This window comes from Engystomops pustulosus, chromosome 5 (assembly GCF_040894005.1).
Source record: "Engystomops pustulosus chromosome 5, aEngPut4.maternal, whole genome shotgun sequence".
Lineage (NCBI taxonomy): Eukaryota > Metazoa > Chordata > Amphibia > Anura > Leptodactylidae > Engystomops > Engystomops pustulosus.
Genome location: NC_092415.1, coordinates 181,582,521 through 181,609,555, shown reverse-complemented (window position 1 = coordinate 181,609,555; position 27,035 = coordinate 181,582,521). Strand labels below are relative to the sequence as shown.

Below are 27,035 nucleotides of genomic sequence, written 5' to 3'. Positions count from 1 at the left end.
CAAAAATACCCAAAATAATTATCCCTCACAAGTCTATTTTTAATCCCCAAGTTGATATTTTGGAAAAGTTTTGACACTTAATGTTGTAAATGCTTCCAGCTTTGGTTAAAGGTCAGTAGATAACTGGTGTCCATGCCCAGTGCTCCACCCTAAAAATGACATGACCCGGTTCTACATGGAAACATGATTTACAGTACTTACACTGCAACATTAGGATCATCAGGATTTTGATATGTTCTATTCAATTATCGTGTTTGTGGTTGGAAAAAATAGTAAAAATAATGGTAGTTTTTGACCCAAACATGTTATCATATTAAACTGAATTTGGGTTTATTTGTGATGGGCCTAAGATACGACCTTTTCTGTGCTACATACTATCTGCAGGAGAACTGTGGGAAGAACCTCAAATTGATGATTATATCTTTCTAAAATATTAAATTCATAATCTTGATTCACACTCCAGAATCCTAAAAGACCCTTTTTTCTCTGCAGGAAACATCAGCAGAACTTGCACCGTGCATGGATGGACTGACACATATCCAGATATTTTCGATGCTTGTTGGCAGAATGAAAACGTGACCCAATTTAATAAGGTAGGATCCTATTATATTATTAACATTTGCAGCATTTGCATTAAATAGTGAACTAATTTTTTTGCTGCTTTAGCTAAATCATCTAGAGATAAAGTTAGCGCTAATTCTTTCATTTTCAGCAATGAAGATTACTATATTTACTGTATGTTTTTTATTTATTGCATTGGTGTTCATTGCTTTTCAGTGACATGTGAATTGTAGCAATAGTAACCAGCAATTCTGCTTCCTCCTCTTATAAGATGCTATAATCAGGGGTGTAATTTCAGTGTTAGCAGTCATAGCAATTGCTAAAGGGCCCATAGTGTCAGGGGGCCCTGGCATCTGCGTTATTGGATGTGTATTGGGAGTGTATGTTCTGTATGTCTGTTTATGGTATTGTATATGTGTGTATATGTGATGTGTTCATGGTGTTTGGTACATATATGCTTTTTAAGGGGGAAGGGGCAGACTTCTGAATGGGGCCCTGCCTCTCCTACTTATGCCTCTAGCTATATAAAGTAGATTTGTTTGTTAGATTAGAAAAGACACTTATTCAATCAATCCAGCTCACCTGGTGTTGCACGGTTCCAAAAGGCTGAAGTGCTGGCAGCACAGTAACAGACAAATTGGCCACATCAGATAGTAGTAGATCCACACATAGTCTGTGATTCAGAGTCACAAGGACTCGAAATGCATAAGATGTGTGGATCTACTACTCTCTGATGTTGCCAATTTGTCTGTTAATGGTTTTATGAGGAAGAAATAAGGAAAACATTTTATTGAGAATTCATCCCTGTGGACTTGATGGTACATTTCAACAAGCTTCTCCTATTGTTTGTAAAAATGCATACTTGTAGAATCGGCTCCAGGTTTCAGTAGGCCCCTGGGCGACAGAGCCTCAATGGGCCTCTTTGCAATGAACTTATGTGGGGGCATTGAAAATTCAGAAACTCCTGTTCCCTAAAATATTCCCTAGTTTATCATACCAAACAATACCCTCATGGTTATTTTATGTAAAGCCCCCTTCTGCCCCTATGGATTCATTATGTACAGCCGAATGTGGGTCCCCCAGAGGCTCTGGGCCCCAGCACCTACCCAGGAATGCCAAGGGCTGGCGCCGGCCCTGCCTCCTTGTGTGAAGGACAACTTGGTCTATGAACAACTTAGATTTAGAGTTCCCTGCCTTTTGACTCCCTTGTGATAACCTTGCCCCACATTTATCAAGGAGACAGTTTCAGACGCTTTGATGACTTAGAATGACAACTTGGTTCAAAAGGGGACGTGGCTTTTTAGAGAAAAGGTGTGTTCATGCCCAAATTATGCAAATTAAGCTGAATCTTGCACTACTGCACCAACACCAAGAAACTAAGACATTCATACAATAATTGAACCTTCAAAGTATTTTAGTGCAGGGCTTGGCCTTCCTCAAGCTGTGATACAGTGGACACAAATATCAGGTGCTTGTACAAAAAAAAGGAAAGGGAAATTTCAGCACAGGGTACAGTATAAGGAACAAATATAATGTAACGAAAAATAAAATGTAGCCTTCGTTGGCTTTTAACCAATGACAAAGTTCAGAAGAGCAATAAGGGGAACCATATGCAACATCCCCCACCGGGGCCTAGCCCTTGAGGTGAGGCCTAGAGACAGTCGGGGCCCGCGGTACCGGAGTGGCTGGCGGTTGCGGCCTGAGCACACTATTGTCACGGTGCTTGGTACGGGGAACCGGAGGGCTGTCCTACAGCCTGGCAGGTCTCCAGCAGGGTGGTGTTGGCAAGAAATGATGAGGGAGAGGCTGCTATAACGGATCTCCCTGGGGCAACCCCTTAATGTCCCGAGTGTGAGTCTCTGGGTGATGGACGGGGTGCCGGTGATGAAGGCAGCCGTATTAGCAGGGACCAGACGGAGACAGAAGTTGAAGAAAACAACTTACAGTTCTTTATTTGGAACAGGCAGGAACCGCAGCAACGTGCCTTTAACAGGTAGATGGAGTGCTGAGATGCTTTTGGAGGGAGCCTCAGGAGATAGTTCACCAGCCTGGATGTATAGGGCAGGCTGGGAGGCAGCTGCGTCCTGATAGGAAGCTTCAGCTTGTCCTGTAGGGCTTCAGGTATCACCTTTAAAGGTAAGATGATACCCCTTTCCTCACTATACTAACTCTAGTCTTATACTCCACTCTTCAGAGGCAGGGGCTAGGCTCTTCCTGCTCTGGTATGGGCTAGACAGAGATTGCTCACTCACTCACTGCTCTCTAGGATTCTCCTACACTGGAATCTCAGAGTGTTCTCCAGAAAGACATACTAGAATCAACTCCAGAACATTCCTGGCCAGGGATTTTATTACTTCCCCTTGGTCAGGTGGTGGCTGCTCCTCCAATCACATCTCAGCTTACAGAGCACAGGATGTAACACAGATCATTGGATAATAGCATCTTGCATCATACAAAATACTTAACTTCTGCCTTGCCAGGCAGGATTCACCACTGCAATATCCCCTATGTCCTATAAGGACCATTTAGTGTGATGTGATTACCTGCAGGTGGGACGTATTCGCAAACACTCCCTCGCCATTGCATCGGCGAGGGTATTGCACATACAAGAATACCAACACCTAGAATCCAGACGCGTCCTTCCCATAAACATAATGGAAAATCCTTTATGACCATACAAACTTACATAAATACCCGTCACTTTCTCCCTTGCATTATGACCCGGTGATTCAGCATACTATTATGGATTGCAAATTTATATTCACAATAAGATACAAAGCTCAATAAATAAAATATAAACTGAATCAGTTAATGGGAGCAAATGATGTGGACTGTGTATAAATCAAGCAATCACGTGTAATGAAAAAGACAATTTAGAAGACAGAATCTAATAATCTGGTAAGAAATGCAATATAAATAATCCAGAGGAGGAAGTTCATCAACAAAATCAGGATTAGACTAAGAGATGGAAGGGGGGTAAAGTTTACGTCCATAGAGAATCTTATTATGTCTACAAATGATAAAGAAAGAAGATACTGTATGTGTATGGACTTATCGTGCTATAAGATCAAAATGCTTCATGAGATAACTGTACTCTGGACAGTATTTACTCATAAAATCTGAAGTCATTGTACAGCAGATATACTTTTCAAATCCTAGAGAATCCCTTTAATTCCAGGACATAGTAGTTGCTGTCAGGATCAGGAGTAGTGGAGCACTGAACCACCGCAAGCGATGACATAAGCCGACACCTGGGAGCGGAGTCAAAGTGGCACCCGGTATTCACGAGAGCCTGCCGCGAAGCAGGTTGGTCTTGCTGCGGCAGGATACCACTAGGTTGCTCCACAGGCGCGACTTGCTTGCAGTAGTGGCCAAGGCGAGGTACAGAACCGGCAGGAAGAATCAGAGTTGTAGTTAGGCATGAGGTCAGGACAGACAGCACAGGATCGGCAGATTAGCAGATGGTCAAGAGAGAGGCAGAGAATCAAGGTCAGGAAACGCATAAAAGCTCACAACGGATAGATCACAATAGTCTCAAAATAATGCTTTCTAATATAATGCAACGGGGCACAAAGATCCAGCAGGGGTCACAGGAAGAGGCAGGCAATATATCAGGGCAGCAATCGGCCGCTGCCAATTAGTGGCGCTCAGGCCCCTTAAATTTCACAGAGTTGGTGCACACGCGCCGGACCACAGGAGCCATCGCTGGACGAAGGACAGGTAAGAATCGTTTTGGGTGCCGCTATACAGGGGCACACCGGTGCGTCGGCGACAAGTGTGATGTAAATTGGTTTTATGAAGTCAAGGAGACGGAGATTTTGACACTGAAGTCAAGCTTTCCCTGCCTTAGAACACCCCCTTTACTGTAATTATCACCATGCATCCAGGAACATCACGACCAGATCTTCTGAAGTCCGGCGCATAATGTCTATCACATGGGAGGAGGTGTTCAGAGGCAGAGAAAGCTTGACTTCAGTGCTGAACCCTCCACCTCCCTGACTTGATACAAACAAATAATATCTCACTTCAAAGTTTATTTTCTGAATGATGCCACCACACTGGGCCTTGAAAGAAACCTGATCCTGAATGTGTTCAGCTGGGCGTTTATTAGGGTAATTTCTGATGACAGGTTCCCTTTAAGGAGGATTCCCCATATACATGTTCCAGAAACGCAGTGTAAAAAGATGCCTTTCTCACATGGAATCTGTGGTTTTGCGGAGTGCGTCTGGGTCTCAAACCTTTGGAGCTCCTTTGCAGTTGCCGAATTCTTTCCATCACTAAGCTTAAATTTTTAAAAAATTCTTTAGACTTGACTTTGGTGAATTCCTTATATCACTGAATGTGATAAGAATTTGTTTAGCGAAATGTTAAAAAAAAAATAACATATATAGAAGAGTATGTCTATAACAGAGTCCGCACTACACCACCCAGTCTCACTTCATTAGCTTTTCTAGTCTGCAAGACTTTCTGAGACTATGAGTCAATGGCCAGGACATACCTTACCCAAATTTGGTGCCTATATTTCTTGGGCATAAATACAATATTTCCATGCAGCCATGAATAGAATGACAAATTAGTCTAAAGGCTCTGCATAGTTTACTGGATTTCAGTCCAAATAATGGACCAGAAGAGCAGTAAGTTACGATTCATCATGCCTGTTCTTGTGAAATGAGTGGCTTCTCCTAACTATGTGTGATAATAGCAAAGATATAATACGTGAAATAACAGTTCTTGTTGAAGAGAAACTGTCGTCAAATAGTTTACGTGCTGTTCATCTGTTTTTCCACCTCAAAATTTACCGTCAACTGGGTTTTACCAAGAGTAGGCCATTACAGGACATTATAGGTCTTTGTACCGGTTATACTCAGGCATCTTTATGTAGGAGAAGGCCCCTTAAAAGGAACCTGTCATCAAGTGTTTACCATTAAGCCTAATGACAGGTTAGCAAGTAGGGGGTAACAATATGGAGGGCTAGAATATTAAAATGTAACTTTTATTAGTTAATCACATAAAAAACCACACTAGATGCGGATTATGGTAAGTATATAAAAAGAAGGGTAACACTAAGTATCATGTGAACAATACCCAAGCGGAAGTATAGGTCTGTATTAACAAAAGCAAGCATAAACACCAATCAGTATGGGAAGGTTACCAAATTAAATGGTCGTCTTCTACCATGGTTCAGGTGTCTCCAGGCTCAACGGGTGGGTAGTGGGGGCATACTGATTGGTGTTTATGCTTGCTTTTGTTAATACAGACCTATACTTCCGCTTGGGTATTGTTCACATGATACTTAGTGTTACCCTTCTTTTTATATACTTACCATAATCCGCATCTAGTGTGGTTTTTTATGTGATTAACTAATAAAAGTTACATTTTAACATTCTAGCCCTCCATATTGTTACCCCCTACTTGCTGTTCTGATTTATATACTGGAGGTTTTTGGTATTAATCTCGATTGCACTTTATTTGCTGAGTTTCTAATGACAGGTTACCACAGAATTCTTGATACTGTGCCTTTATAGGTTTTTTTCTTTTCTTTTTTTTCATATCTTTAATAAACCCATTTAAAAAAAAAAAACTGGCACCCTCCAGAAGACTCACCAATGTATTCTCTTCAGGCAAGTCAATGAGTGACGCACCCAACATCTCCCTTAGCTCCTTCACCCCTCCCCCTCTTCAGCCAATGTTCAAAATGAAAGTCTCACCCTCACCCTAGGCTGGATGATGTCGGCTATAGAAGGGGTAAATGATGGAGCTGAGGGAGAAGAAGCATAAAGCCTTCAATGTGAAACTGTTATTAGATTTAATACCTGATGACAAGTCCCCTGTAACCAGAAGTATGACCAGTTCCAATCTGTCCTTTCAAAGTGGTCATCTTGAACCACTGAACCGATGACAGTGGTGGCAAACCGATGGCATGGGTGCCATAGGCAGCACTAATAGACCTCTCTGTGGGCACCCATGCTTTTTCCTCAGCACAGAGTTTGCCAGAAAGGACTCTAGGTATTCTCCAGTAGGCAACACATCCTTGGCTGCCTGTGATTTCCAGATGAGCGAGATGCAGATAGCAGTGGGTTATGATTGGAGCTAATTTTCAGGCCTGCAAATATTCCCATTTTGACACCCTGGAATGATTCTACAATGAAAATCTAAATTTGTCCTTATTGGTGTAGTAAAGATGTCAATACTATGGAAGAGCAGTTAAAAATAACTTACTGCTTCAATTGCATGATGGCAAAAAGTGGGTTTGGACACTCAGTCTCTAGAAGTTTCACCATCACTGTCCTAGGACATCACTAACCATAGGAAAGACACATGTATGAGAGCGCCATGATGTTCTGCCAAAGGACCTCCACCCTTGGCAAGAAACGCTTAGAGCATTTTCATCCAGATGGTGGTAGGGTCTTTGAAGCCTGGTGGGCTTGCACATCTGCCCAGATTTTCTTCACCCCTATGTCAGTAGTAATATAAAGTCTTAATAGACAAACAATAGATAGTAACAACTCGCAGATAATGCCACGCCAACTCATTACAGTGTTTACTTTCCAAATGCCTTTCAAGACTGAAAGTGAAAATGTATTTATGACTTGTTACTTCATTTTCCCCTAAACAATAATGTTACTGGAGTAACTGTGAATAACATCGCGCCTGAAAGAGTCAGCCGGCCACAATCGTGGAGAGAGAAGAATGGGAAAGGGTGACTCATTCAAGGCTATATTTGGAATATAACAAATGTTGGAATTGAAGAGAAGTCACAGCTGAAATGGAACTATTACATAACGCCGTGCCCTTTGCATTAAGGAAAGCCAAAACCAAACCTTGAATAATAAAGTTATGTACAACACTGCCAGTCACTCTTACATTGCCCATACAGAATACAAATTTTTGTCAGGTAATTGTACTTGTCCATTCTAATTTTTTTTTAAATGACACAACAATTATTGCCAAGATGCAGCACCAGAACCAAGCTTACTATACAGATGAAACAAGTCTCTGACAGGAAGTCAACAAATTCTGGAGACCTTCTGGTTTTATTTCAACTTTGCTGTCCATTATGATATAAAAATACAGGAAAATACAGGCAGTGCCAGACTTAGGAATCCCCAACACAACCCCTTATAAACAGATCAACCCCAAAGTTTAATTACAATTTTGGCCTCTATACCTGCCTCCTATGTACAGACGCCAAGTAAGTTTATGTGGCCAGCAGCAAAGTCATAAAACTATATACTCTTTCAGTGCTCCCACGACATCCTCTTCCACCAGCTCCTCTGGCGGGTCCCTCTGTGAAGGCACGCAGGCGGGGGGATGTCATCACACACCAGCGCAATAGTGATTTGCTGATCTCCCTATCAATGGTAGCTGTGTCTCACTGGCCCAGATGCTATAGAGGATTCTTGTGTGCGATTTGTGAGGCTATGGCGTGCACATCGGAGTCCCACCTTTAACTGATATGGATCAACACTGTCAGTGTGCCAGCTCGATCCACAGCAGGAGACCGGTTGTTACATACAACACGTCGCCTGCTTTGTCTGCCTGGCAGGTAGATCGTTCCTTGCCGGGCTGTTTAACAACTTAACTGCAGAAATCAAGTACAATAGCGGCAGCTAAGGAGAGAGCCAGAGGGAACTCTGTCACTCTTCCAGTCCCCACAGCATCATTGCAGGATGTCGGGGGTTTGCCGCGGAAGGCGGAGGTCTGACAAAGACCTCTGTGTGTGCCATGTATGGTGGCCTATGAGGCCCAGTCCAAGACTGGGTCTCTTCAACAAAAAGTCAGTAAAAGACTGACTGGTGCAAAACATTGCAGTACAGAAGTACCTCAATGTATTGTATGAGAGATCAAGGTATCCCAAGTCTCCTAGTGGGACTGTTAAAAAACTTGGATAAAGTAAAATATATACAAAATAATAAAAACAGACAAAAACCAACCATTTCCCTAGTATATAAAATAAAATAATTAAAATAACGCCCCACAAAGACAAAATCGGTATTGTCACGTCCGTAGCAACCTTGGCCAAGCAGCTATTACAATATTATATACCTGTATTGTCAGGGGTATAAAAATAAAAAAAATTATGAAAAATTGCAATTTTATTGCTTTCTTCCTCCTTAAATATGTAATAGAAAGCGATCAAAAAGTCAGATGTACCCTATAACAGCACCAATCTTACCGTTACATTTTCCTGCAATAAACAAAGCCCTAATTACCCTCTTGTAATTGAGGAATAAAAATGAGTTTTTATTTGCTAAAGTAGTAAAACATAAGAAAACCTGTAAATGTTTGGTATCTCTTTAATCATACTAACCTATAGAATAAATTGATAATGTTTACTATACGATATGGTGAACTGCGTAAAAGTAAAAAAAAAACAAGTGGCAAAATAGATGCTTAATTCTGTACGGTTGCAGGAAAGAGTTAATAAATTTGAATCATCGTGATATTTTTTAACATAAAAGTGAACCCATTGGAAATTACAAAACTTACTGCAAAAAACAAGCCCTCACATGCCCCTGTCAGATAAAAAAATACATTATGGGGCACATTTACTTACCCTGTCCTGTCACGATCCCCGATCCGAACGGTCTGATGAAGTCCGGCGCGATTCACCAAGATGGTGTGCCCGAAATCCTGCATGTGTCGCTTCCCTGCTGAGGTCTGCCGGAGTTCACCTTCTTCTTCCTGGTGCATGTAAGTGCATTGTCTTGGGACACAACTTAAATGTTAAGTCCGAATCTGTCAGATCGCCTCCCCCCCCTCCCCGATTTTGGTCGCATGAAAGCCAGCACGGATGCGCCAAAATCCGACCCCGTGCACCACAATCTCCTTTTAAATGCGGCGCCAAATGGTAATCGTCGGAATATCCAACGTTTGTGCGGTCTGCAGACCCTTAGTAAATGAGCCCCTATGTCTTTTGCAATTTAAGCAGGAAAATATCCTGAAGGCCATTTCAGGCTGTGTCCTTAAGGTGTTAATCTGGCCGTGGCGTCAATAATCATCTCTAAGAGTTATCATCATTGTCTGCAATTAAACTTTGTTGTTAATCCTTGTTCCAATGACAACCCAAAATTTTTTAAATACAATTTAAAGAAAGATATTTGTCTGTATTTACACTTACAAAATTTACCTGTGGCGTCTTACAAATTAAACTTAAAGAGAACCCGTCATGCAAAATAACCCCCCTAAACTAAATATATTTTCATAAACTGCCATTAGAGAGCATTGCCTCTATCCCTTCATTGTCCCTCTACATGCCTGTAAACCTAAGCAATGAGGTCCTAAAGCTGTATGCAAATGACCTGTGAAATGTCCAATGAAGCATTAGCATATTCAAGCTGTCCGGCTTATTCATGAGTGGGAGGCACAGCCACACCCCCAGTGCATGACTGACAGCCTGTATAATGATGTGAGGCTGTATAATGATGTGAGGCTGTATAATGATGTGCTTCCTGGTGCTGGTGGCCACGCCCCCTGCAGCCTGTGTGTGAATGTGTGTGTGTTTAGGAGAGATACAACAGCTCCAGGCAGCCATGTTACCACAGATTCATGTGTAGCTGATGTCTGTGTATCACACATGTGTATTAGGAGGATGCAGCATGTCAGCAGATGCACTAACTATGCTTTACTATACATTACACACAGACATGAGCAGGGGGAGGAGAGGGGAGGGGGACCAGGAGTGACATCACTGCCTCTGACCATGTGACCAGCCTCATTTACATAATAAAAAATAGATGATTTTACAATGATTAATGTATGAAATAACTAGATAAAGGCTGGGATGGGATCCTTGTGAGCTGCTCCAACAGGTAGAGGTGACAGGACAAGTGACACAGACCTGATGACAGGTGTCCTTTAAGAAGAAATCTCCAGAACTTAAATTGTTTGTAACCTGGGGACTTCCGGTATGCCACATGTATAAGCAATGGTGTAACAAGACACCAGTGGGCCATGGTGCAAGCTTTGAAGCGGGCCCCCATATACCTCATCTCTGTCACCATGCCCCATACATTAAATTTGAGAGTAGATATATGCTACATAGACATGTAGTCACGGCACTATAGTCATATACCAGCCGCCCCTCATGAAATGTCGAGCAGCATCCTAACCATAATAATGAAACATGTGGCAGCCTCCTCTTAATAATGAAATGTCCAGCAGCCTCACCTTAAACATGAAATGTCCAGAAGCCTCCCCTTAATAATGAAATGTCCAGCAACAGCCTGTCCTCACTAAGGAAGTGTCCAGCAGCATCCCCCTCACTAATAAAGTATCCAGTAGCAGCCCCCCCTCACTAAGGAAGTGTTCAGCAGCAGCCTCCCCTTAATGAAATGTCCAGCAGCAGCCCCTATAATGAAAACCTCACCTCACTAGCAGCAGCCTCCCCTTCATAAAATGTTCAGCAGAAGCATCCCTTTAATATTGTCCCCAGAGGTCCCCTAGTAACTTAAAAAAAAAATCACATTACTTACCTCCAGTGATCCCTGCAGCATCTTGTGAGCACATGCAGAGAGCAAAGTCATGTCTTTGCCTGCGCCGCTGTTGTAATCAATAGTATGTGTAGCTTGGCCTGCTGACACTTGTTCTTTAGTCGTCAAGTAGGCAGGGAAATTTTGAGGGTTTAACATTAGGGCTCATTATCCCTTTCCTATACTGTCCTTACTATAGTATTAAGCAGTTCCCATGTTTACAGGACAAAAGTAGTAGTAATGTGCAGGGACCATATATACATGATGAGAGTAGTAGTGCAGTGTCCATGTACATGTACACAGGACAAGACAAGAAATGGTGTGTAGTCCTCATATATGCAGGATAAGAGTAGTGGTTACTTGTAGTGACCATAGATGCTGGATAAGGGTAATTTAGCGGTAAATTCCCCATATATGTAGGATAAACATAGGAGTACTGTGCGGTGCCAATCCACTACTGTATAAGTCTCCCCTGACAGAAGATATTCAGAGAAAATGGATGAGGAATGTATGCTGTTACAGCCTGTAATATTGCCCATGCTGTTATTGGTCTTGTATTGTACATTCAGTCTGCAATGATATGTTCATACTCATGTTATGCATGCTGCCACCCAGTGGTCAAAGTTTTTATTGTTGGATAATTTGCTTGCTGTATCTTTAAGCTAGCTATCCCATCATGCACTGTTACCCAGCTTCTCCTCCTCTTTCTGTGACATCACTTCCTTCTTCTTCATGCTGTCCTCCATTTGTGACTGTAGCAGACATGTTCATCTTCACTGTGCAGTAGCAATGTGTTTTGACCGCATGGCATGTCATTTCTAAGGTAAAGGCATTAAACTGAACCTAAAGCACATCCATTGCATCCTCCCTTCATGCAAATGGCAACGCTGTGGAATGAATGTCAGTGAGTTCTACTATCTACCATCCAGTTTATACGGAGACTGCACTCACAACCTATCAGGGTCTTCTCCAGCGTATATCTGTGGCAGAATAGTCAAAACACAGCTGAATCTGCAGTTCCTGCAAGATCCACACATAGTCTGCAAGCAAGCAAATAGAGCTGCCGCCATCTTAGCAGCACGTGGCTTCCTCACCATTGTGAACAAGCTGCAACCCCATCTTAAAGAGACAGTACCACATTGACAAGGATTAACATGTCTACAAAAGGCTCTATAAAATCCTCTGTCACTGCACCTAGCAAAGTGCACCCTGTTACCAGACCCACAGATGTGCAAGATACAGAGTTTGTGTTCCAGGAAGAACAAATTGTACGATCTAAGCGTGTTACCAAACCCACACAAAAGATCAGAGAGAACTTTGAAGTAATTAAGGAAGAGTTCTGTGATAATCTTGATGATTTATGGCAAAGAATTGAACACTGTGTAGCAGCCATCTCACGCTATGACAGTGACGCAGCCAAATTAGGCACAACATTAAATCGCTTATCTACCACCTATGATCGCTACCAGCGGCTGTGTGCAAAGTACATCACATTCCTGAGTAACACCGAATTTGATGATGCCACAGCAGAGCTAGCCAAGAGAGAGACTTTACTTCATACACAGGATACCATAGTGAAAGATGCCAAAAATAAGGCAGAAGTTCGCATTGCACACTTGCAAGAAGTAAGATCTCAACGGTCCACTTCAACCAAACATACACTATCATCTTCCAGAACCTCCCGCTCCAGTAGGTCTGCATTACACGACAAGATTATAGAAATCCGTGCTGATGCAGAGGAAGCTAGTGTCAGAAGTTCATTTGCCAAGAAAGAAGCAGAAATGGTGAAAAGACAAGCGGAGGCAGAAGCCCAACTGAAAATTCTCCAAATGGAAAAGGAGGAAGCAGCCGCCTTAGCCAAGCTAAAAGTTCTTGAGCAAGCATTAGTCCAAGTTACTGACCATGACTGCTCCATCCCTGCAGAAGTGGAAGACCCAGATGACCGCACTGCCAACTATGTGCTAAAACAATCATCTCCAGCACAATTTCAAACCTACCACACGGCCATGCCTGTAAAGTATGAGATGACGCCAGCTACCCAGAACAAGGTAATTTCTAGCATCACTCGAGTGGATCATCCTGAGACTAAAGTGCCGCTTAACCCTTATGCTACCTCATTTCATCCTGATTCATCTCAGCCCCATATGGCAGAGAATCTACATGCCCCAGGGATATGGCAAGGTAATCTGGTGACACAAGGTGGGAGATCAGATATGTCGGACTTTGCCAGATATATGATGCGCAGAGAACTGATAAACATTAGTCTCTCAAAATTTGACGACCATGCGGAAAACTATAGAGCCTGGAAATCCACCTTTGAAGCAGTTATCAATGATCTTAACCTCACTGCCAAGGAAGAGCTCGACTTGCTAGTTAAGTGGCTAGGCCCAGATTCTGCAGAACGTGTAAAGACATTGAGAGCAGTTCATGTGGGCCACTCGCAGGAAGGTCTTGCTGCAGCATGGGAAAGACTTGAGCAAACTTATGGCAGTTCTGAAGCCATAGAAAGTGCCTTATTTAAGAGACTTCATATCTTCCCAAAGATTACCAACAAGGACAACCGCAAGCTTCAAGACCTAAGCGACCTATTAAAGGAATTGGAGTTAGCCAAAACAGATCCACGTCTGTCAGGACTGAGTTACCTTGATACGGCTCACGGTGTTAACCCAATAGTGTCCAAGCTACCATATGGCATGCAAGAAAAATGGGCAGATCTGGGCTCCAGGTACAAAAGAGAACACAATGTGTCTTTTCCACCCTTCTCCTACTTTTCCAGATTCATCAGCGACCAAGCTCGGAAGAAGAATGATCCCAGCTTTGACTTCACAGAATCTACTCTACCAGCTTCATCATCATGCTCAAGGTATGAAAACCAAACAAGCAAACGTAGAGACTTAAGAGGAACAGTGTCTGTTAGGAAGACAGACGTACCATTGACTGCATCCTACAACACTAGACATGACACTCCTGTCCATAAAGACAAAGACCCTAACCGTATGTGCCCCATACACAAAAGACCTCATCCACTGAAAGAATGTCGTGGGCTTAGGGCAAAGACTTTGCAAGAACGCAGAGACATGCTCAAGGAACTAGGAGTATGTTACAAGTGTTGTGCTTCTTCAAACCATTTCGCTAAAGACTGTAAGGCTGTCATCAAGTGTACTGAATGCGGTAGCGACAAACATGTTGTAGCCATGCATCCTACCCCTTCTCCTGACATCCCACAAATTCAAGCAGCATCTAAGGCCGTCACAGTGCATGGCGGGGAGCCACCAGCTCAAGTTTCAGCTACTACCACTGTCTCCTCCTCCTGCATGGAAGTATGTGGCAAGGAAAATGGTTCCAAGTGCTGTGCCAAAGTGTGTCTGGTGAGCGTCTACCCAGAAGGGCAACCTGAAAGGGCCTTCAGGATGTATGCCATAATAGACGAACAAAGCAACAGGTCTCTAGCAAAACCCAAGTTCTTTGAAATCTTCGGTATAAAGGGAGAAGCAATTCCATACACCCTTAACACTTGTTCTGGACAAGTAGAGACCCTCGGCAGAAGAGCCACTGGATACATTATTTCTCCAATTAACAGGAATATCCACATATCCCTACCAACGTTAATTGAATGTGACCAGATACCTGATGACAGAGAGGAAATTCCTACTCCTGAAGCTGCTTATCATCATTCCCACTTGAGACACCTGGCTAAAGAGATCCATCCGATGGACTTGAATGCTGACATCCTTCTCTTGCTCGGGAGAGACATTCTGAGAGTTCATAAGGTACGTCAACAATGCAATGGCCCAGATGATGCCCCATATGCACAAAGACTTGATCTAGGCTGGGTAATCATTGGCAATGTGTGTTCGGATAAGAATCTTAGACCATCTCAAGTGAACTCCTTCAAAACCTTTGTGCTCAATAATGGTCGCACAACTCACTTTAGGCCATGTCCTCATCATTATGAGGTAAAGGAGCATCTTTCTAACTTTCATAAGGCACCAGACATCATTCTTACACCTTATGATGACTTAGGAGGATCAGTGTTTCGCACAACACAAGATGACAACAGAGTAGCTTCGTCCATAGAAGATAAAGAGTTTATCAAAATAATGGACAGTGAATGCTTCAAGGATCAATCTAACCATTGGGTTGCACCCTTACCCTTTCGGGCTGAAAGAGCCAGGCTTCCTAACAATCGGGAACAAGCATTATCCAGATTCATCTCCTTGCAACGTACGTTAAGGAACAAGCCTGAGATGAAAAGTCACTTTGTTGCCTTTATGGAAAGGATATTTTGCAAGGACCACGCAGAGCCAGCTCCACCTTTGCAAGAACATGAAGAATGCTGGTATCTTCCTTCTTTTGGAGTATATCACCCACGAAAACCGAACCAGATCAGGGTGGTATTTGACTCCAGTGCCAAGCATCATGGTATGTCCCTGAATGACGTTCTCCTAACGGGTCCAAACCTGACCAACAACTTGGTAGGAGTGCTTATGCGATTCAGAAAGGAATCAGTTGCCATTACTGCTGACATTGAGCAAATGTTCCATTGTTTCATTGTACGAGAAGACCACAGAAATTACCTCAGGTTTCTATGGCACAGAGACAATGACACTAGCAAAGAAATGATTGAATACCGTATGAAGGTGCACGTGTTCGGTAACAGTCCTTCACCTGCTGTTGCTACATATGGCCTACGAAGGACTGCTTCTGATGGTGAGTCAGAGTTTGGCAAAGACGCTCGTGACTTTGTCGAGAGAGACTTCTACGTGGACAACGCGCTCAAGTCCTTGCCCACAGCAGAAGTGGCCGTAGATCTGCTAAAAAGGACACAAGGTATGTTATCTAAAGCTTGTTTGAGGTTACACAAAATTGCCTCCAACAGTACTGCTGTCATGAAAGCCTTTCAGCCCAGTGATCATGCAACAGATTTCAGAGACTTGAACCTAGGCATAGACATCCCTCCAGTTCAGAGAAGTCTGGGTTTGAGATGGGACTTGTTAAATGATTCTCTTGGCTTCCAGGTCAATTGTACAGACAAACCGTTCACTAAACGTGGAGTCCTCTCAGTGGTGAACAGCCTATATGATCCACTGGGATTTGTTGCACCCTTGACTGTACAGGGAAAATTCCTACTAAGACAGCTCTCAGAGACTACCAAGGACTGGGATGCTCCACTGCCCCATGACAAGCAGAGAAAGTGGGAGTCCTGGAAAGAATCCCTTCATGCCTTAGACAGGGTTCACATACCACGTTGCTACACTAAAGCATCTCTCATCACAAGCCAGAGAAGGGAAGTCCACATATTCTCAGATGCATCGACTGAGGCCATCGCAGCTGTTGCCTACCTGAAGGTAATTGACAATTCCAATAACGTTCATGTTGGATTTCTGTTCGGAAAAGCTAAACTAGCCCCTAAACCTGAGCACACCATCCCAAGACTTGAACTGTGTGGCGCAGTACTTGCTGCAGAAATTGCAGACTTTATACATCATGAGCTTGATATTCATGTGGATGACGTTCAGTTCTACACTGACAGCAAAGTTGTCCTAGGTTATATAAACAATCAGACTAAACGCTTCTATGTCTATGTCAGTAACCGCATAGAAAGGATTAGAAAATCCTCCAACACTGAACAATGGCACTATGTGTCATCTAACCTCAACCCTGCAGATTGTGCCACCAGACCATCGTCTGTTAGCGCCTTTGCCAAGTCTTCTTGGTTGACAGGTCCAGAGTTCTTGCTGAAGGAGAATAAAAAAGCATCTGACGAAGACGTCTTCAGTCTCCAAGATCCTGACAACGATCCTGAGATACGTTCTGAAGTGAGTACCCTCATCACCAAGACTGAAAGGAGGTCCGGCTTGAACTGTCACCGATTTGAGCGCTTTTCCAGATGGCTAAAACTTGTACGCACCATTGCAAGGTTAGTTCACATTGCACAGTGTTTTCATACCAGTAACGATAGCACTGAATGTCGTGGTTGGCACATGTGTCGCAAGCCTCTCTCTGCAGAAGACATTACACTAAGTGAGATGTTAGTGATACGTAATGTACAGGAGAGTGCTTTTCATAATGAACTGAAATGTCTTCGTGACAGACAGGACATTCCAAAAAGCAGCCCACTCATCAACATGAAACCAGTGGTTGATGATCATGGTATGCTGAGGGTTGGTGGCCGCCTGAACAAGGCCAAGTTAGGAGTGTGTGAAAAGAATCCTCTTATTCTTCCTGGCCATCACCATGTTACTACATTGCTCATACGGCATCATCACGAAAGGGTCAAGCACCAGGGCAGACATTTTACCGAGGGTGCTTTAAGAGCCGCAGGCCTGTGGATATTAGGAGCGAAAAGGCGGATTGCTCACATAATTCACAACTGTGTTCCATGTCGCAAGTCAAGAGGGAAATTGCAACAACAGCAAATGTCGGACTTGCCAGTTGACAGGACGAGCACTGAGCCACCGTTTACCTATGTTGGTCTGGATGTTTTTGGGCCATGGGCAGTGTCTGCACGCCGAACCAGAGGTGGTCATGCTGAGAGCAAACGATGGGCAGTGTTGTTTACATGCATGAGTGTACGTGCTATACACATTGAAGTTATAGAGTCCATGGACACTTCCAGTTTTATCAATGCTTTAAGACGTTTTCTTGCCATCAGAGGACCAGTAAAACAACTGAGATCTGACTGTGGGACCAACTTTACCGGTGCCTGCCGAGAATTGCAGATAGATTCTAAGCCAGTTCAAAATTACTTGGCCAACAACGGTTGTACGTGGGTCTTTAACCCTCCACACGCCTCTCATATGGGTGGTTCATGGGAAAGAATGATAGGCATCACCCGTAATATATTGGACTCCATGTTCAGAGACTTAAACTCCTCAAGACTCACCCATGAAACCTTAACCACCTTCCTGGCTGAGGTGTCAGCTATTGTCAACTCCAGGCCTCTTGTCCCTTTATCTACAGACCCTGAATCTCCTGTTCTTCTCACTCCAGCAACTCTCCTCACTCAGAAACTCGGATCTGTTCCTAGTCCACCTGAAGAGTTTTCATCTGGTAACATCTATCAGAAACGGTGGAAACATGTTCAGCATTTGGCCAATTGCTTCTGGAACAGATGGAAAAAGGAGTATTTGGCTCTTCTTCAAGGACGAAGAAAGTGGCAGCAGGTCAAACCAAACTTGCAAGTGGGAGATCTTGTCCTGATGAAGGACCAGAAAGTGGAAAGGAATTCTTGGCCCATGGGGCTCATCTCTAAAATCTTTCCTAGTGAGGATGGTAAGGTTCGTAAGGTGGAAGTTACCACCATACGTCAAGGAGTCCCCAAGACATTCATTAGGCCTATATCTGAGACTGTCCTCTTGATACCAGGAATAAGTCAAGCAGAAGGGACAATGCAAGTACATTGACTCAGTCGCTCAACGCAGAACTATGCCAGGGACAGCGGCTTGCTGCGAGCTGGATTATCTACCATTGAACTGTTCCTGATCAGCAGTTTTCCAGTTATTGTTGTTTGATTATTTGCATTTTGTTTGCAGGGTTCAGAATCATCATTCTAAACCAAAGGACATTTACATAATGTTTGATCTATATATGTAGTGAAATCCAGGGATTTCAGACGGGGAGTATGCTGTTACAGCCTGTAATATTGCCCATGCTGTTATTGGTCTTGTATTGTACATTCAGTCTGCAATGATATGTTCATACTCATGTTATGCATGCTGCCACCCAGTGGTCAAAGTTTTTATTGTTGGATAATTTGCTTGCTGTATCTTTAAGCTAGCTATCCCATCATGCACTGTTACCCAGCTTCTCCTCCTCTTTCTGTGACATCACTTCCTCCTTCTTCATGCTGTCCTCCATTTGTGACTGTAGCAGACATGTTCATCTTCACTGTGCAGTAGCAATGTGTTTTGACCGCATGGCATGTCATTTCTAAGGTAAAGGCATTAAACTGAACCTAAAGCACATCCATTGCATCCTCCCTTCATGCAAATGGCAACGCTGTGGAATGAATGTCAGTGAGTTCTACTATCTACCATCCAGTTTATACGGAGACTGCACTCACAACCTATCAGGGTCTTCTCCAGCGTATATCTGTGGCAGAATAGAATGCCTAATTTTAAAATGCCATATTCTTTAGTTATCGGGGGAAATAAGGTGTCTATATACATGCTGTGATATCACTATATACATTATACATGTATTTGAACCTCATTGTGTGTATTATTCCTGTAACGTGACATGACAGTGTATTCCTGTACTGTGCTATCACTGTGTGTATTATCTCTATACTGTGACATCACTGTGTGTATTATCCCTGCACTGTGACATCACTGTGTGTATAATCCCTGTAGTATGACATCACTGTGTGCATTATCTCTGTAGTGTGACATCAATGTGTGTATTATCCCTGTACTGTGACATCACTTTGTGTATTATCCCTGCACTGTGACATCACTGTGTGTATTATCTCTGTACTGTGACATCACTGTGTGTATTATCTCTGTACTGTGACATCAATTTGTGTATTATCCCTGTACTGTGACATCACTGTCTGTATTATCTCTGTACTGTGACATCACTGTGTGCATTATCCCTGTACTGTGACATCACTGTGTGTATTATCCCAGTACCGTGACATCACTGTGTGTATTATCCCTGCACTGTGACATCACTGTGTGTATTATCCCTGTACTGTGACATCACTATGTGTATTATCCCTGTACAGTGACATCACTGTGTGTATTATCCCTGTACTGTGATATCACTATGTGTATTATCCCTGTACTGTGACATCTCTGTGTGTATTATCTCTGTACTGTGACATCTCTGTGTGTATTATCCCTGTACTGTGACATCACTATGTGTATTATCCCTGTACTGTGACATCTCTGTGTGTATTATCTCCGTACTGTGACATCTCTGTGTGTATTATCTCTGTACTGTGACATCTCTGTGTGTATTATCCCTGTACTGTGACATCACTATGTGTATTATCCCTGTACTGTGACATCTCTGTGTGTATTATCTCCGTACTGTGACATCACTGTGTGTATTATCTCTGTGCTGTGACATCAATTTGTGTAATATACTTTTATCGTGATATCATTTTATTCTTCTACAGTGAAATTACTGTATAATATCTGACTGTGCATAGGTGGGAAACACACGGTACCAATTACAGAAGAAATAACCCTGGTAACATCCTACACAGTTTGACCTCTGATGTTGAGATATTCCTAATCTTAATGTTATGAATAATCCACAGAAGACTAAAATTCTGACTGCACAAGTCACTACATTACCTTTCTTCTGCAGATCTTTTATGTTTAATGCTAGCCTGAACATTTCAGCTCTAAGTAGGTCTGAATTATGGACTGCAAAGTTTTTACTTGTTGGTTTATATTATTATCTTTCTCAGCAGTGGCTACAGACATTTCTACTATGCCTTAAAGTGACAAGTGTAGCTTCATATCTGGGCTCTCTGCCAGGGGATCTTTCATTGTGTGTCTGATAAAGGAGAAAAGAGGTCACCTTCACTTTTCCAAACACAGATGACAGGAAGCTGTATTTTCTTTACATGCCTTCAGTGATGAGAGGCTTCATTGCAGAAGTTATTATATTCTTATGCTCTTTTGCAAGTATTTTAATTAGTTCCTCTAAAGTTTTTAAAGAAAAGCATATAAAACATTCCTGTTTATTGTATTTTTTATTTTTTTGTGACTTTCTCCATACACTGTTCAACAATTCCCCTTAAAAAACAAGTAGCTTCATAAACAGATAGATGCAGTACAGTGCAGTTTTAGCAATGTTAAGAAAAAAACTGGAAATGATAAATGCACTTAAAAAATAATGAGTTACTGTTTGTTTCAGGATCGGAATCAAAATAATAATTTGTGCAACCTCTATTTGCCTTCAAAAGATCATCAATTCTTCTTAATATTGTAACATCCGTACCAAAGTCTTCCTCTGTTCGCAGAGTGCAGCTTTAGTGGCTTTAATTTTCATTTGTGTCTTGCATGTGTGAACTGTGACTTAGGTTGTAGCAAGGGTTACTAGAGTGAGGGACGGCCAATCTACTAAGTTGGCGTCCAGGAACTAGTCTCGTTGTACCTGTTCCCTGTAATTTCACATTATCATTTGCTATTCTGTGTATCCAACCTCTGCTACGTTTACTCAACCTCTCTCTGGCAATTCGATTCTCTACTTTTGCCATCATCTTGGTTTTGATACTGTTCTATCTTGTTTGTCTGTATTTGTTGTTTGTCCCTCCGTGTCTTGTCATCTTTCCTGTACACATTCCCGTTCATCTTTCCTGTAGGGATTGTTGACCAGAAGTCTCTAACCAACAGGGTTTGCAAGGGTTGTTAGGTAGGTGACAGGGGTTATGGTGCGTTTAGGGCCTGCACTCCTGTCTCTATCATGACAGGTATACCTGCACACAGGTTTTTAAAGAACGCAGCAGACAGTTTATCTAAAACATTCTGGAAAACTAACCAAAGATCTTTTGAGGATCTAGGCTGTGTAGCTGTGTACAGCGTAGCGAGTACTGTCTTGGGTTTGGTGGCCAAGGTTGTGCCTTACCATCTATTGAGGGCAAGTAGTCCTACATCTGCATATTAAGGGTTAACCAAAAATTGTAGATTTCTATTAATAAAGAATGAGGTGACCATGTTTTATGTATTATTCAGCTGCATGATCTGTATATTAATATAGAAACCTGCAGTGATTGCTCGGTAGACGTCATGCATATTCTGCCTCGCACCTGTACCATTACTTGTACCAAGCACTTAGTACCCATTTTACCCTCTTAATGTAAATGATAATTTAATGAAATTATTTATAATGGAGAAATACTATTTTAGCAAAGTGAATTTAATGAGCTTATTCTTAGCAATATTAATTATCTATTGCAAAGGCAGAACAGTGTTAAATTCATATCGGGGACGCGTTTTGCATTATAAGTAAATGGAGATGAGCAAATCATTAAAGATTCGATTTGTAGAAGCTTTTGTGAATTTTTTAAAAAGTTTAGATTCGAGTCCAAATGGAATTGGTCTAATTGGTCTGATGTTGCTCCAGTTCTCCTGGAAATTGTTATATAGGAGGGAGTTATTATTCAGGGCTTCTGCGCAGGGAACCCTGAAATAATCGCACATGCTAGCTTATTGCCATGCCATTATATCCCCCTTTCTGCCACTGCCACGCCAGTGGGGTGTACAGGGGTATAAAGGGGGGTGCGGATAACCTGGGAGAGGGCCTGTGCACACTGGCTACAGACAACAACTTCTTCATCCTGCACTTTTTTTTAAAGCTGCGCTTATTTCTATGCCTGGTCCCAAATAAAACACTGTGCAGGGTCTCTTGATGTATCCAGCTATGCCCGTAAGGTTAGCAGGGCTATCAAATGCTGGCACTGGGTATTTTATAAAATTAGTCCAAAGTGAAGCAGAAATGATTCAGCTTCGATTTGGTGTCAGAAAAATAGCAGATTCAATCCCAATCTATGAACGAACAAATAGATTCACTCATTTCTACATGTACGGCAATATAAGACAACCTAAGTAAAGACCAACAAAAACTCTTGCTCGGGGGAGTTGTTCCCATTAAATTAGTATTTTTGTCAGCATCCTCTGTTAGGATTCAGGCTGCTCAATTCTAAGATTGCTGATCTTGCCAAGTTCTACTCTGCTGAGTGATTTTTGTTTGATTGCTTGGGCTCAGTTGGGTTTTTAAAAACTGGGTGGTGTCATTGTTTAAGCTCTGTGTGTTTCTCAGCTTGGGTTTGAGTAATGCAGGGATTAGCCAGTCAGTTGCTGGGGGCGACATCCAGGGACTGGATAAATTGCTGATGTTCAGTTTACTAAGGGCTGGTTACCATTTCTTCTGTTTTCTGTATACCCGCCTGAACCAAAATCCTACGTACCCTCAGCCTGAGCCGGAACCCTGTGTGGTCTCTGGCCAGAACCTTGTATTCCACCAACTTGTATCTGAGCCTTAATCCTGTCTGTGCTCCTGCCTGTTCCTGGAACCTGCCTGTACCAGTCCTGAGCCCTGTGCTGCAGTCATCTGGATCCAGTGTTCGTTCCTCAAAGTCAGAGTGGGGAATGTCGACCAGAAGTCCCTGACTTTTAGGAATTGAGAGGCTTGTTAGGTAGGTGACATGAATGTGGTTGAGTTTAGGCAACTGTGCCAATTTTCCCTACCACTTATAGCAGACAACTTCTCTTTACAAAATTACATTGATTCCATCATATTTGAAGACTTTTGGGAGCAAACTAGCAAAAAACATTTCACTCGTCAGTCTGCGATCCGAAACTCAAGTACAATTAGGTTATGCAGAAAAACAATTATCATTTTGAACACTTCACTTGCCTATGAGAGAAACTGGGTCAAAAGCAGCAAACCGAAGGATTTTAATGCAAATTATGTAGAAGAGAAAGGAAGGGAACATGTCATGCTCCTTACTGTGGGCATCATGAAGTAGTGACAGACATGCTGATTTCACGTTGTGAGAGAAAATTAATTTTCAAGAACGTTCAGTCTCATTTTTTACAGTCGCAGCAAAGGAAATTCGGGAATATTCATGAGTCGCTCCTGCCCCCACTATGATTGACAGATTTCCTGCTATGCTTTGTTATTTGGAGGAAGTTATCAATGATAAAAGGTTTGCGAGTATTGGACTAGTTCATGACTATTTAGGATGCATCTCTGCTGTGGCTCAGAAGATAAGACAAGGTTTTTGGAAATTAATCATCTTCTGCAGACAAATGACACACCACTGATGCTCCGTTCTCAATACTGCCTTGTCCTCTATCTTGCCCCAGAGCAAATGATGTGCCTGTTTACCTGTGTAAAGTCTATCCCATAGTTCCTGGCACCTGCTTTTGAGTTTGCAATGCTCCAGGTGCAAAGGTGTCCTGCATGTGGTGGCCATGGTGGCATTAAAAGGAAAAGAGAAAGAGTGAATGTTCTAGGTGTAACCCCCGGTGATTAAACTGTCCGTATGAACAATTATATCACATGGGACCTCCCTGAGCTTACACTCAGTGGAGGCTGGGGACGGATGCAGCTCTATGCATCTGTCCCTTTTAGGCTCAAATAGCCTGCACTGAGCATACCTGTCACTTAGCAGAAGGGAGCAGCATGGAAAGGATTTATCATGTTTCCGCCCTGTGTTTCCCACTGTATATGTGCCTCCATTTGCCAGTATATGTCTATGGATATACTCTGTATATACGCTGTGAGATTTGCTGGCATATACCCAGCATATGGGCGGAACGGTGGCTGAGTGGGTAGCACTTCTGCCTTGCAGCACTCGAGTCCTGGGTTCAAATCCCACCCAGGTGAACATCTGCAAAGAGTTTGTATGTTCTCTCCGTGTTTGCGTGGGTACTCCGGTTTCCTCCCACACACCAAAACATACTGTTAGGTTGTTTAGATTGTGAGCCCCTTGGGGACAGGGACCAATGTGAAATGCTTTGTGCAGCGCTCCATAATCTGTGTGCGCTATATAAATAAAGAACACAAAAAACGCAATGTGAATGTAGCCTAATTATGGTCATCTAACAGTCAAGCTTACCAGAATTGATACAAGCGATCAAGGTGCCACAATTTTAGGGTCCCCATGCGGGTAAATTCTGTGAGACCCACATAAATACTAAATGTTTCCAACCTACACCACAAATAATATTGAAACTTTTAATTTTTTTTTTTTTTAATTTTTGATAAACCTCCAACATATTGTTGGACCATGGGTGCACGATGTGACTACAGTTGGCTATTAGCAAGCCTTGGCTCTTTCACAGGAATCCAATGGGCTAAGGTGTGAGTTTCTAAGGTCACATGATGCTCTGTAAAGTATCTCTCACTGTATTTCTCATATCAATTTCTTCCAATTTCTAACATGAATTTGTTACGTTATACAGTATATTGACTTCTAAAATTAACCTGAAATGTAATAACTTAATTGAAAACTTTTTAACACCTTGCTTAAAATTTAAAGATGACCTGTCACCAAGTGCGTAGATCAGGGTACTTTAATAAGGTATGTCATGAAGCACTTTGTACTTGGTGACAGGTCCTCTTTAAAGGTCCACTTCCAGATTGACCTCAGTCACTCCATCTTTCAACTCGGTAAAGTTTGTTTTCCTATGTCACCCATTATACTACATATAAAAGCATATGATTCTCCCTGATATACAGATGCTTTCCTAGTCTAAAGTAAGAGGTAAGCTGAGATTTGTCACAGATTGATGAGTAGGCTTTAATATTGTGTTGCTTTATATGAGACTAATGCAGGATCTAATGGCGCCTAATTAAACCATGTAAACATTGGAGACGACAAGGCGCCATGCAACACTAAATAGTGCACACAAAGAAAACGCACTATAAAAGTATATGGTAATCTTCCTGCAATTATTCTTCCATGAGCGATGGTTTGCCCTGGGCATCTAGTGCCATAAATGAGTTTCTGTCATTCTAAGAATGTACTGAAATAAATATGGAAATTCCATTCTAATAATAACACCGCTGATTACTCCTCAGCTTGATAGTTGAAATCTTACCACAAGGAAAGATATTTTCTGGTCTATAAATAAGGGATTGAGTATCCTGTCAATTATGTCCTTATATTTTACATTCCATGCTAAAGGAAACTCTGAGTTTAACCCCTTTAGCAACCTGCCAAATTTTTTCTTTCCTTTCATTTTCCAAGAGTCATAACTTTTTTATTTTTCTTTCCACAAGCTATGTGAGGGCATTGGGGCAGATTTACTTACCCGGCCCATTCGCGATCCAGCGGCGCGTTCTCTGCGCTGGATTCGGGTCCGGCCGGGATTTATGATGGTAGTTCCTCCGCCGTCCACCAGGTGGCGCTGCTGCGCTGAAGTCCGCTGGAATGCCTCAAAATACACCGGCCTATCCTGGATGAAGGTGAGTGAAATTTTCGCGACACAATTTTTTTTTTAAATTCAGCGTTTTTTCCTAATCCGTCGGGTTTTCGCTCGGCCACGCCCCCCGATTTCCGTCGCGCGCATGCCGGCGCCGATGCGCCACAATACGATCACGTGCGCCAAAATCCCGGGGCAATTCAGGTACAATCGGCGCAAATCGGAAATATTCGGGTAACACGCCGGGAAAACGCGAATCGGGCCCTTAGTAAATGACCCCCATTGTCTCTACATTGTATTCACAGTGGTGACTAAGAAAAACTGGGTACCATAGAGAGTGGCGTGACTAGAAGAGTCAAGGCGTAACTAGAAGAGCACGGCGGGCACACGGCAGTGGGCAGGGAGAGGAGGAGGGGTTGAGCGCTGCTCACCCCCGTCCCTCTCCATAGGGATGTATGGCTCACGGCGCAATAATACGGGAAAAGATAGGACATGTCCTATCTTTTTCCGGGGTATGAACGGTACGGTGCCACATGTGTGCTGCACCGTACCACTCCTGTATGGCACCGTGCGCCCATTGCCGTCTGTGGGGGACGTATATCAGCCGTATATACGTCGGCCATATATATGTCCCCCTTGCGGCAGTGTGAATGTAGCCATAGTGCTTGGATCTACTGCTATGCCCATTACCCTGCCAGCTATACTATACCAAACACTGCTATAAAAGTCACTTAGGTTTAGGTACCGTATAAAATATTGTAGAAGAAAATAAAATGTAACACCTGTCATCTTCATTACCCACTATTTACACTGTATTGTCTCTCCTGTCACTGTCTGTCATACTGACAAGTTCTATCAGTCACTGTCACAGTCACTTATGGTTAGGAGGCATAAATGGAAGAAGCAGAGCAGACGGTATAATTGTCAGTACACATTAAAATGTTCTCCACAGATTTAAATAAAGCTCTATAAAAAGAGTTTCAAAAATGTAAAAAGGAAAAATACCTCTGGTTTATAGCTGTGTTCCGGGTAGCTCCCAGCAGGGTAAATACAGATACAGAAGGAGCTGTGCTACTGTAGTTTGTTACAAATTAAAGGGATATTCCCACAA

General features: G+C 42.6%; 1 protein-coding gene across 2 annotated transcripts in view; it reads left to right on the top strand.

Annotated features, from left to right (window-relative positions):
* Positions 1–27,035, top strand: part of VIPR2 (vasoactive intestinal peptide receptor 2) — a 74,337-nt gene that overhangs the window by 30,633 nt on the left and 16,669 nt on the right. Inside the window, exon 4 of one of the 2 annotated variants that reach the window (XM_072153974.1) lies at positions 493–593. In XM_072153974.1, the coding sequence (XP_072010075.1) occupies positions 493–593 (101 nt within the window). Of the gene's footprint in view, positions 1–492; positions 594–15,843; positions 18,971–27,035 lie in introns of those variants that run through there. The other variant, XR_011855931.1, reaches the window with a different exon arrangement.